Below are 13,774 nucleotides of genomic sequence, written 5' to 3' on the forward strand. Positions count from 1 at the left end.
GAAAATTCTGTATAAAAACTCGTAGTACCAAAAGCCAGAACACCTTCTGTTAAAACAATTGTCCACAAAGTTAGTTTTTTTTCTATAAGGAGGAAAAATTGACCTGTATTTACTGACAATAAGGAAAATGTTGACTAAAATCATATGAAAAATTGACAAGTTCAAAAATTCACAGAAGTTTCCTTAAAACAAATACATTCAATAACATAAGAGACATTAGCTAACAACCGAATGTATAAAAAAGGTTCACTTGCACCTCTAGAGGAAGAAATTTAGACCTTTTTGAGGTCAAACTTAAAAAGCAGACTGCCAAAAAAATAACAATTGAAGGCAAAAGACATATTCAGCTAAATTTTACTAAAACTCTTTCTCAAAGCCATAAAAAACCCTTGGCTCTCTGGAAACCAACTGTATCTACATTTGGCTTTAAATTTACGTAAATCGGAGCTGTCATTAACGGTGCAATGAATAAGAAATATTGTCATCAATTAACAATAAAAGAACAATAGCAAAATTTTTAAAAAAGCAGCATCAAAATAAAAACCAAAAAGTCTGTTATTCATGGTATTATCGAACCTCTCTCTGATTTTTTCGCGCGCCCATTAAACCGATCAAGTGTTCCAAGTATTTGTGAATTAGACCAATTTTTGTGGAATTCTTCAAATAATGAAAAAAAATTCATTTTGTATAATTATCGAGTTAAATCTGCAAAAACGGCAAAGTTTTGGATCCAGAAGACTTTCACACGGCGCCTAATTGCAACTAGTGCTCTTTTTGAGATTAGTTGAGATTAGGGAGTCTGTGTTAAGGTTCCTAGGTCACTAAGTCTGGCGAAAATTATACAAAGTGGACCAAAACATCATATTTTGCGCCATTTTTGATGAAAAAAAAATGAATTTTGAAAATTTTATCCAAAATTTTAGCCAAGAAAATCTTCAATCGAACAATTCAACAATGCTATTCTATTTCTAACAGTAGAATCAACACTCTGCCGTTAAAAATTTTTAATTATTTCGAATTATATTAACGAAATTGCGCCAAATTTTAGCAAAAATTACTTAAAATGTGAACAAAAACAGTCAAATGTTCACAATATTTAAACATCGATAACTCCCTGTAATACACGAAAATCAAAAAAAAATCTTTTTAATTTGTATTCTAAGCTGGACGGGCTTTTTAATGATACCACTCACAATTCTCTACGATGAATATATCAGTCGGCCAAAATTGACTGAACAAAAAAAACCCAGTTGAGTATATAGTTCCTCCCTCCCCACTAAAGTGGGGGTCGGCACAAAAAATCATTATAGAGCAAAAATTGCCTCAGATAAAACCTTAACAGAAAAATATAACCTACATTTCGTTTAAAAAGATGCGGGAACTGTTCTCAATGCAACTTGTTAACAGGTCGACAAAAAAATGTGCGAAGTTCAAAAATACGTTTTTATTTTTGAAAACAATTAACTTCACAGTTATTAATGTCATTAGACATCAACTGAAATTACTAAAACGTACATTTCTATCGCCATAAGAAGCAATTCAGACATGTCATTATCCAGTTTTCATTTGCGCAAACTTTCAAAGCCAATGGGACTTGCGATTATAGTTATATATTAAAAAGAAAACAAAAATATTTTAAATGGACAATTAAATAAAAAATCTAAAGCATTTTATGAATTCTCGTAGTAAGGAGCAGCAAAGCCATGAAACAAATGTTTGAAGCTAATACCGTCATAAAAACAAAATTATATCTCACTGGATTTGGGTTGTGACCTGTTTTTTCAGAGAATGAGCCACAAATTGATCGAAAACTATTTTTAAAAAAGACAAAGCTCAAGAACCCAAATATGTTTTTGAAAACAAATACTTTCAAAGTCATGACAAACTGAAAACTTCAATAGAAAGCAATAGATCAATTGAGAACACTTCTGGAAATCAATTAAACCTGTTAATAATGAGACTAAGTCACGACCCTACAGAATAACAAATACATAAAGAAGCCGAAACTTCAAACAGTTTACGGCATCACACTGTTGAAGGCACTATAGTTATAATATGATACGGGCAGCAACAGTAAATCTTAACTATCTTCTCATCTTAACATCAAAGAGTCTTCCTTAAATAAGGACTACGTAGACATAACAACAAAAAGAAACCCAAAAATTGAAGAGTACAGAAATCTCGAAAAATTTTATGAAACTGAATAGTCTAAGCAATCAGTCAAAACATATAACCAAGCGCAAAAAAACTATATGAAATGACAAAAGTAATTAGGACTTCTAATTAGTGAGATTGAGGTACTTGGTGACCAAAATGAAAGCAAAGAGGAGATAGGTTTTTTTAGGGGAGCTTAACCATGAGCTTAACTCTGAAATCAAAATATAGTCTCGTTGGAACTCATTTATTGTAATTATTATCTGTCATTAATTGAGACCTGATTTGAAATTTTTGTCAGTAATTTACATAAAAAAAACATTTACATAGCGGAAATATTTTTAAAAAAATTTCGGGTCCATGAACATCTAAAAACTCATTTACCGTAAGGATCCGTATTGAGGTCAAGAACAACCCAGTTATTGCTGCACGTCTAGCAAAACACTCAATTGTTCAAACTGGTCCCATTTTCGTCGAAAAACGTCGGAATTTTGAAAAATTCTAGCCAAAGAACTCGGATCAAACAATTCAGTAACCCTCCCCTATCTTATGAGATGAAATAAATAACAGTTAACGATTTTTACATATTTCAGCAAAATTCACTAAAAATTGGAGAAAAATACCGAAAATTTGTTTGTAAACATCTGACTTTCATCTAATATTCACAAAACCTAACTTCAAACCTCGATAACTCCCTGTAAAAACGAAAATCGAAAGAATCTTTTTGATTCCATATTCTACGCTAGACGGGCTATCTAATGATACTACTCACAACTCTCTACGATGATTATATCGATCAGCCAAAATTGTCTGAACAAAAAAAACCATTTGAGTATATAGTTCCTCCCTCACTAAAGTGGGTCGAAACAATAAATGTGATTGTTCTGACATTTCTTTCTGAATATCGAATAATGGAAAAAATAAATCTTAAGGAACAATAACCAACTAGAAAAATTTTTTTTCCTCCTCGAGAACTGTGAAAAACTTTTTTGTGCAATGAGCATAATGAACTTTACATTTAGAAAGATAACACAAAAGAAATGCGAGCTTTTGTGGCAAGCATAAGATAAAAAAAACAGTCTTGTAAAATAATTCAACAAATTTTAAAAGCTTCTATCATTTTCCTTTAAATTTACCACGTAAGCAGGTCAAAATTATTTGATGAACAATCATTATAATACATTTTAACAAAAAGCACAAGCAACCGTAAGAAGTCTCTAAAATTTTTCAAAAAGTTTGTAACTTTAAAAGTAAATTTTTTATGATTTATAGATAAAGTGAGTATCTTTTGTTTTGAGTTTCAAATTAATTTTTTAAGCTGTAATAGTCTTGATCAGTGATATTTGTGGTAATTACGGAAGATAGCAAGCAGCAAATAGATAAATTTTCTTAAATTGTTCAATTTTTTTTCCTATTTTCTCTATACAGATAATGTGACCCCCTTTTTTCACTTGATCTAGTAGCTTATTTTTAGAATACATAATTAATCAGGAAAACCTTAGTTTCCCGACCACCCCGTTTTGAGTTGTTACTAAAAATTGACCCAAGCAGACCGACGATAAAATTTTTTATGCCGGAAAATTTTGCCAATATTGCGTCTATATAAATAGTGCACGTCTTTTTAAAAAAATTTTTGAAACTACACAATTAAGATAGCTGTGTCTGTAAAAACCTTTAGAAAAATTTTCTGCCAAAAAAAGAGTTTAAGTCTTTTGAGCTGCAGAAGAGAAAATAACTGCTCGTGTAGTTAGCTTGCTCACTTTCAAAAATGTCAACTAACAATTCTAAGGAGGTAGAAAAGATTTCTCTGTTTTGTTCTTAGACCAGTACGGTAATTTTCCACTCCCAAATTTTGCTTTGAAAAGATTCTTCCTTTGAGAGAAAAGAAAGTGGTTCCTAAAATACATGATTTTGTGAAATCTACGAAACACCAACTTTAAGCAATTTAACGAAAGTTGCAAAAAATGGAAAAATTTGACGCTGGTTATGATATTTCTTGTCCACTATATTACATAGCCATTGAGAGCTTTTTTCACTTCATTTGACGGCCCTTAAAAATGACGTCAATTGGTATACCTGATAAAAATATGGGAACATAACTTTTATGTTCTTGGATAGTAGCTGGACACAATTTTCAAAACAGGATTTTTTATTTAACAAATCTATGCAATTTTGTATCCGGTGAAACGGCAGTAATACGAACAAAATTAATTATCAACACTGAACTTTACGTTTACTAAGACAGGCAATAATCAGTCACACGCAACATGATCCTGATTGTGACAATCGTTATTGCTGGTTTCGTTCGCTCTGTGGCCTTTTGTCCTGTGCATTATTAACTCAATACATCAACAATCAGCATTATGATAGACACATAGGCAAAAAATTTTGAGGTAGAACTTCCCAGATGCTGACTGATAAAAAGCGAATAGTAAAAAAGAAAAAATGGTTTTGTATTATACGGGTAACTTCTGGTAACTAAGTACAAGATACTACATAGAATTTTCTACACTTTCTGTTTTATTTATTTAGAGAACCATAGTCTAAGATATACATTAAGCTCTACACTAGAATAAAAACTAGAGGACATTTTGGTACCCTTCGGGTGGGTCTTGAATGCATTTAGTTTTTGGGTTCTTCTCATATTAGCCCCCATAAAACTATGTTGAACTTTCTCCACCCCAACAAAAATACAACCCTATTATGCTATATGTACGGTAGGGGGAGGAGACTCTATAACCTATGGACTATAGGCTAGAGAAGGGATTTGATTGGATGACGGAGACCTCTATTTTTTGTTAAGTTTCCGGTCTTGACTTATAAAAAGTCAAGACTTATAAAAAGATAGCCCCCAAAAATTAGCGAAAAATTTAATGGATTCACGGTTTAATAATGGGCGTTATATACCAAATAATATAAGTATTTTTTGTAGGTCCGACCCTGGTTTCTCTTATAATTTCTTTTAGTTCAATGAAAAAAATTGAATATCACTAATGAGAACTCGAAGTAGTCAAAACGACATAATTAATGTGTTCACAAGTTTGTTCTCTTCGTAAAATAGACAATTAAGAAGAACTTTTTCTCTAAACTGTTTGACCAAAATTGAAGGCTTGCGATTATCAGCCAGTTACGGATAATGTTGAAAAATTATGGACTGAACAGAACTGCTCAGAAATTGGACAGAAGTACCATTTCATTAAGATATGTCGCCTCTGCTTGATGCAATTTCACCATATGACGCTAAAAACAACCGCAGAAGCCAATGAATATTGCGTGAACAAAAAACCAATTCCACCGAAAAGTCCCCCCGTTTTAGACGAAGAAATTGATTTAAAGATGAACTATGTGTCCAAGACTATGTTCGTGAGTGGATTAGAGACTCACGTTCGGAAAGAGCTGCTAATGGTGCCTCAGGTTCCGACTACATCGAAACCTATAACAACAAAAAGGGCAACTGCGACTCCGACTATCACATTGGGATCAGAAGCGAAGCCCAGGACAACAGCTGAGTCATCTACTGTGACTATAGCGACGACTACTGAGACACATTTGGCATCAAATCTAGCAACTACAACTATGACACCGACTTCGACAAACGGTGAAATGACACATACACTTGCTTCACTTAGTCTAACATCTCCCACATTCAACGGGACGACTGTCAAATTCAATAACTCAACGGTGATACCTACTACAAAAACATCTAAGCCCACTCCGACAACTGCTACACGTGCTCTTATATCTCCAACAACAGCTCAGACTACTCTGATACCGGCTGTCAAACTTACGACACCCACTCTGAAAACTGCGTCTCAAATTCCGATAACTGCGCCTGCTATTCGGACAAACGTGGCATCGACTCTAATATTTGGGACACCAATTCCAACCATAGTGGCTCAAACTCCGGTAACTGCGATTAGGACATCTGAAACAGCAACTCCGATAACCACACCGGCTCCAACAATTGCGACACCAACCTCGGCATCTGCTACACCACATCAGACAACTGCGAAGCCGACCACAGCAACCGCTAAACTAACACTATCAACTAGGTCGCCATCTCCGAAAACAGTAGGATCCACTCAAACAGCTGTGATACTGACTCATATACCAACTTTAAAAAGTACGACAAGTGCGATATCGACCCCGACAACCACTAAACTAACTCTGTCAACTGCCGCAACAACTCCGGCCGCCACGACACGAACTCCGACAACAGCAACACCAACTTTAACTACCGCTGCACTAACTATGACAACTGGGACACCAACTCCGACAACTGCGACCCCAACTCTGACAACTGCGACACCAACTCTAGCAACTGCGGTCCCAACTCTGACAACTGCGACACCAACTCTGACAACTGCGACACAAACTCCGACCACAGCTACACCAATTCCGACAACTGCGACACCAACTCTGACAACTGCGAAACAAACTCTGACAACTGCGACACCAATTCCGACAACTGCGACACCAACTCTGTTGACTGCGACACCAACTCTGGCAACTTTGACCCCAACTCTGACAACTGCGACAACAACTCTGACAACTGCGAGCCCAACTCTGACAACTGCGACAACAACTCTGACAACTGCGAGCCCAACTCTGACAACTGCGACACCAACGACGACAATAGCAGCAAATACTCCGTCAACTATGACACAAAAATTGACCAGTCCGACAACTGCAATAACCACATTGTTTCCTGCGTCTTCAGCGCTCACTTCTCCAGATGTTGCTGGAAGCAGTAATAAGCAGCAATTATTTACGACCACAGTTGGTCAGACTGATAATTCATCAAATCAATCAAAGCTGAAGTCTGTTCACATGAAATGGGGCTGGGGCGACGCTTTGTGGAAATATCATTAGCGTGATCAATAAGTAAATTTCATTATTTAACGTGCCTTGCCCTTCAAACCATCTTCGAGCGCACACCTGCACATCGTGCGCTCTAAGTAAATGGAGAAGTCGAAATCGGTACCGAACTTGTCTAATCAGAGATTCAATCACACAGTAATCTGGTCAGAGGACGTTTCGGACGTATTTAAAGGTAGTTAGAGACTATTTCGAGCGCAAGTTTACGAATATAACAAGATATAAGTAGTGGTGGAAAACTCGCATCCTGAGCTAACGAACCTTTTTCGGGATTTTCGAGAGCGGTCTGATATTTTCCCACCTTTCTACTAAAGGGTGAGGGACACGCAAGCGCATAATTACAAACAAACAAATAAAACAAAAAGAAGCCCAGCAAACCGGCAAACAACCCTCTAAAACTCTCCCAAAAAACAGAATTGTTTGAATTTCATAGAAAAAACAACAAATAGCAGAAAAACAAAAAAAACATAGCAGGAGAAATCCTGACGTACAATTTAAAGAATTTTCATTGACTAAACAGAAGACTAGACCTAAAACGGACCATGAGTGAATTGGGTAACCAAGCGAGAAAGTGAAATTTGGTTCAAACACCGTTTTCTTACTCTTTAAAATATTACAGTGAAAAAATTTCACGCCGCAAAACCACTCGCTTTTTCGCTGCACTTCCTGTTTCCGGCGTGACCAAAATCACTATTCCAATTTGACTTCAAAATGTATCAACAGATTAAAAAAAATACAGCACCCCAATACAATTGTAGAAAATGAAAAATAAACATGACCAAAAATTAAGTATTAGTACAAACGAATATGACCACATGGTTGTTACTACCATCGAGAGGTTATTAAACTCCGAGGCAGAGCCGAGTAGTTGCCCAACTGCGAGACGGCGATAACAACCGTGCCGCGGTAATGTTTATATTTAACTCTCGTTGCGGTAACAACATTTAAATATGTTTTTCACACTGTTGCCCGCTTCAGACTACGATTTCATTAAGAGTGGTAATAAAAAGAGGGTTATAAACCACACTCTAATAATTAAGTAGACATTGTAGAAGTATTTGGGCGTTCAAGTGCAACTGAATTGAGCAAGTGTTGTGATCGGAACAAAATTTTAGCAAAAATGAACCACACGGTTGTTATCGCCCTCTTGAAATTTTTCAAATATATAACACGTTAACTCTCATTGAACACCACAAAATCTGCTCCGTCATTTGACTACGAGTATATCAAACCCTTATTTTGCCACTGTTCCAATATAAACACTGGCGATAAAAAGAGTTTGATAATTTTACAGTCTAGTCACAACAACATTGTGCTCAAAATTTGCATCAAGAGTTGATTAGAATTAATTAATTTTTCAACTGTTTTTCTCCCAACTTCGCCTAATTTCATCAGATATAACTAATGATATAACTTTACTAAAAAACAAGAAAAATAAATTATATGTCTATCATTTCTATACCTTTTTTTGTTTTTCACATTTTTTGAAAATGAAAATGTGTTTTGAGTGAAGCAATTGTATGTGTGAAAAAATTTTTTTGCTAATATGAGATTTAAAAAGATAAGAGTTTTTCAAAAAAAATCTTTGCGTTAGGTTTCACAAAGAATTGATTTTTTTCCAGTAAAAACTTCCTTAATCTTCTCCATTTTGATTACTGTAAGTGGCGTAGTTACATTTTTTTACCGGATATTTATTGAACTGAAAATAAAAAATCGAAACATACATATCAATAGCCAAAGTTATTTAAAAAAAGCGTTCACTAGATGAGATAAAAAACCATCTCTGCCTACTAATTCGACAACTGAATCAGGGAAATTATGAAGATGAGACTGGTTGTGAGATTTCTTAATCATCGAAACGATAATTTCAGTTTCTTCTCTGTTCTGTTCTTTGATATCGCTCAAATTCTTGTCTCCCTTTGGCTTTTGTCTTTGCAAACTGGAGAGGTCCGTGTTGAGAGTATGGGCAAACATGTAGTCGAAGGTTCAGTTTTGAGCGTAAAACTAAACAGTGATCGAGAACTTAGGAACATAGTTGGTTTTACAGAGATCAATGACTATTAGGTTAAGTTAAGATCTCCCGGGACTTAGAGATCAAGAGAGTTTCTAAGAGTATCAATTGCCTCGCTTCTTTGAAGATTGAAAAAGTGAAGCCACTCAGAGGGTAGGGTTGCCTGCTCGTGGAAGACATGGCGAGTAAGACTAACCCATGCAGTATGGTTGGGTGAACCAAGTACACACGTAACACAGTCTGCAGTAACCCTGAAGTACCTGATGGGCAATAGATCTTGCTTTTTTTCAAGTAGTTGATACTCGTCTGGTGGGGTTTTGGAGTGGACTAAGACGAACTTCGCTTCAGCTTCAATTTTGGTAGTCTTTAGGGTCACAGATTGATCTCTTAGTATAACTTAGTTGCATTGAGAACTAGGTATACTTCTCAATCACAGTACCAACTATTTTATAATTGTTTTACTTTTTCCATACACTTAGCTTATAGTTGAGGCTAGAGAACTCTGAATCCAACTTTACCATTACTATTTTAAAAATACTGATGCCTCCAATCTGAATCTTAGGAGTAATAGAAGGAAATGGTATAAACTTCTCTGTTGTATAAGATAATAGGCTTGCGAAGTTACCACTACTATAGTTCTCTGTTTTTTTAATATTCAAGTATCTACAAACTGTTGGTATTTGATTAGGGAATCTCCCCACCCCAATTTTTCCAATTCTTCATTTTTTAATATCAATCAATACGTGCCTGAATCCAGTGCTCTTGTAGATCTTCATCAGAGATTTTATCCACCAAAATGGAAATAAAATTCCGCATTGAAATTTAAAGATTTTGTGCATTGTTTTCAATTTCTTGTTGCATATATGACATAAAACCGACATCAGTAATTTCACCGAGCTTTCATACCACGACCACACGGTTGAGTCGTTTGGATAAACTTCATGATCGAATTCTCTATTGAGTTTCAAATTGATCCCCACTGGTCAACACAGAAGCAATCGGATTCAACAAATACGTTGCACCTAAAAGAATGGATTAAGAGACTTACTTCATGGCTTCTCTCCTCATCGTCTTAGTTCGCACAGTTATGACCCTTTCTCAGGGTGCCAACGTTTGATTTGAAAAGCGGGAGAAAAAAATTATTGAACAATTGATTGAGACTCCTTTGTGGGTAACTCCATGTCTTGATTCAGTCGTTCATGAGAATTCTTACTTCTGCGTCACTTTCAGGTTTTGTTCCGAATTAGGAATAGATTCAAAATTTACAGGTGCTGTTGTTTTGTTTTTTTGGATGACGATGGTAAAATTTTCAGTGACTGATCTACCCTTTTGTATTTTCTGGATTTACCTTTTTATGCCGGCATTTGAAGTCTTAGCTCGCAGGCACGACGCTTGAATTGTTTTACGGTTGAACTCAATTGGGATTTTAAATGTGCTGACTTGTACTCAAATGAAAATTGATAAATGCTATTTTTTTAAAAAAAATTACATTGATACTTCTCTTTGTTCGACAATGTACTTATTAAATATAGACTTGACTTCTTTGTGCAATTTCTTTAACCACTCAAAGTTCTTAATTGTCAAACCTCAATTTGAAAGCATGAAACATACAAAATTTTTTGTAGAATTTTGATTTTATAATTTATATTTTTAAATGTGCTGACTTGTACTCGAATGAAAATTGTTAAATGCTATTTTTTTAATAAAAGTTACATTGATACTTCTCTCTGTTATCTGTAGTTTAACTTATTAACTGTAGTTTTGACTTCCTTAACCACTTAAAGTTCTTAATTTGTCAAACTTCAATTTAAAAGCATGACACACACAAAGTTTTTTGTAGAATTTTGACTTTATGACTGTGTTACAGTTAATTCAAATTTACAATTAACAAGCTGATTGATGTCAGGGCTAAAGATACTGCTTACGTTGAGCAGCCCCTGGCCCAAAAACGGCTTCTACATAAGAGGGTGATAGTTGGAGTTAGAAAAGACGTTAATTTTAACTAATACCATAGCTAAGTAAATCTAATTTTTTCAAATTATGATTAGTAAAATCAAAACTACAAAAATGAACCTTATCGATTTTTTTCTAGAATTTTTTAATGTCCGTTTTTGGATTTTTACCGTCTGTATGCTAGAGATAATCTGGGGGTGACCAAATATTTTATGTGAAAAATTTCTGGAGTCCATAGAAATCTCTATAATTAATAAAATTCAGACAAAAAACTAACTGTTGCAGGCAGGTATTTTGTTAAAGGATGATTAGAATGATCATTCTTGGTAATAACCGTAAACTATGAATCAACTTTTATCCAAATCAGGAAATTATTCAACTCCAGATCGAAGCAGAGCTTTTGCAGAGCTTTGATAGTTCAACAACAACTGTTAAGTAGTGTTTTTAATCAGCTCTCGTTCCAGCATCAACAGTTGAATAACGGGTTTTTACCTTTGTAACTCCACCAAGCTAAGTGATTTTTCCATTTGTACCTCCATCCAGCTTAACGGCATTTCCGTCACTGCCTCCACCTAGCTCAGTGATTTTTCGGTTTGTGCCTCCAACCAGTTTAGTGGTTTTCCGTCTCTGCCTCCAACCAGCTCAGTGGTTTTTCTGTTTTTGCCTCCACCCAGCTTAGTTGTTTTTCCGTCTGTGCCTGCACCCTGCTTAGTGGTTTTTCCGTTTGTGCCTCCACCCATCTTTGTTGATTTTGCGTTTTTACTCCCACCCAGCTTAGTGGTTTCTGTGTCGAATTGTTCTTTGAGTTTCAAATTAATCCTCACTGGTCCGCACAGAAGCACTTGGATTCAACATACACGTTGCACATGAAAGAATAGAAAAAGAGCCTTACTTCATAGCTTCTCTCCTCATCGTCTTGGTTCGCACAGTTGTGACCCTTTCTCTGGTTGCCAAATTTTGATTTGAAAAGTGGGAGAAAAAATTTTGTTGAACAAGTGATTGAGACTCCATGTCTCGATTCGTTCCTGAGCCTTCTTATTTCTGCGTCTTTTTCAGGTTTTTCTCCGAATTAGGAATAGATTCAAAATTTACAAATTTACATGTGCTGTTGTTTTGTTTTTTTGGATGATGATGGTATAAATTTCAGTGACTGATCTACCCCTTTGTCTTATCTGGATTTGCTTTTTTATGCTGGATTTTCTCGGAGTCTTAGCTCCCACGCACGACGCTTACGGTTGAGATCTTACGGTTGAGATAAATTGGGATTTTAAATGTGCTGACTTGTACTCGAATCAAAATTGTTAAAATCTATTTTTTTAAATAAAAGTTACATTGATACATTTCTTTGTTCGACAACGTACTTATTAACTGTAGCTTTGATTTCTTTAACCACTTAAAGCTCTTAATTTGTCAAACTTCAATTTAAAAGCATGAAACACACAAAGTTTTTTTGTAGAAGTTTGACTTTATGACTGTTTTACAGTTAATTCAAATTTACAATTAACAAGCTGATTGATGTCAGGGCTAAAGATACTGCTTACGTTGAGCAGCCCCTGGCCCAAAAACGGCTTCTACATAAGAGGGTGATAGTTGGAGTTAGAAAAAACGTTAATTTTAACTAATACCATAGCTAAGTAAATCTTTTTTTCCAAATTATATTTAGTAAATTCAAAACTATAAAAATAAACCTTATCGATTTTTTTCTAGAATTTTTTAATGTCCGTTTTTGGATTTTTACCGTCTGTATGCTAGAGATAATCTGGGGGTGAACAAATATTTTATGTGAAAAATTTCTGGAGTCCATAGAAATCTCTATAATTAATAAAATTCAGACAAAAAACTAACTGTTGCAGGCAGGTATTTTGTTAAAGGATGATTAGAATGATCATTCTTGGTTATAACCGTAAACTATGAATCAACTTTTAATGTCTGTGTTTGGACTTTTACCCTCTGTATGCTGGAGATAATCTGGGGTTGACCAAATATTTTATGTGAAAAATTTCTGGAGTCCATAGAAATCTCTATAATTAATAAAATTCAGAATAAAATTTAAATGTTGCAGGCAGGTATTTTATTTAAAAAAATATTAGAATAATCATTCTTGGTTATAAACAAAAACTATAAATCAACTTTTATCCAAATCAGGAAGTTATTAAACTCCAAATCAAAGCAGAGCTTTTGATCTGCTTTGATAGGTCAACAACAACAACAACCGTTATGTAGACTTTTTAATCAAGTCTCGTTCCAGTATCAACAGTTGAATAACGGGCTTTTTCGTTTGTAACTCCACCAAGCTAAGTAGTTTTTCCGTTTGTACCTTCATCCAGCTTAATGGTTTTTACGTCTGTGCCTCCACCCAGTTTTGTGGTTTTCCCGTCTGTGCCTCCAACCAGCTTAGTGGTTTTTCTGTTTGTGCCTCCAACCAGCTTAGTTGTTTTTCCGTCTGTGCCTGCACCCAGCTTAGTAGTTTTTCCGTTTGTGCCTCCACCCATCATTGTTGTTTTTCCGTTTCTACCCCCACACAGCTTAGTGGGTTTTTGTGTCAATTGTTTATTGAGTTTCAAATTAATCCTCACTGGTCAACACAGAGGCAATCGGATTCAACATATACGTTGCACCTGAAAGGATGGATTAAGAGCCTTATTTCAAGGCTTCTCTCCTCATCGTGTTGGTTCGCACAGTTATGACCCTTTCTCTGGATGCCGAATTTTGATTTGAAAACGGGAGAAAAAATTTTGTTGAACAATTGATTGAGACTCCATGTCTGGATTCCTTCCT

The 13,774-nt window shown here is 35.2% G+C and overlaps 1 protein-coding gene across 1 annotated transcript; it reads left to right on the plus strand.

Moving 5' to 3' along the window:
* The first annotated feature begins 5,268 nt into the window (after nt 1-5,268).
* Nucleotides 5,269-7,055, plus strand: LOC142348680 (uncharacterized). The gene has a single exon (XM_075400120.1). The coding sequence runs from the start codon at nt 5,374-5,376 to the stop codon at nt 7,024-7,026; it is 1,653 nt and encodes a 550-aa protein (XP_075256235.1). The 5' UTR covers nt 5,269-5,373; the 3' UTR covers nt 7,027-7,055.
* Nucleotides 7,056-13,774: the final 6,719 nt, after the last annotated feature.

The sequence above is a fragment of the Convolutriloba macropyga genome, chromosome 10, assembly GCF_964194025.1.
Source record: "Convolutriloba macropyga chromosome 10, txConMacr16.3, whole genome shotgun sequence".
NCBI lineage: Eukaryota > Metazoa > Xenacoelomorpha > Acoela > Convolutidae > Convolutriloba > Convolutriloba macropyga.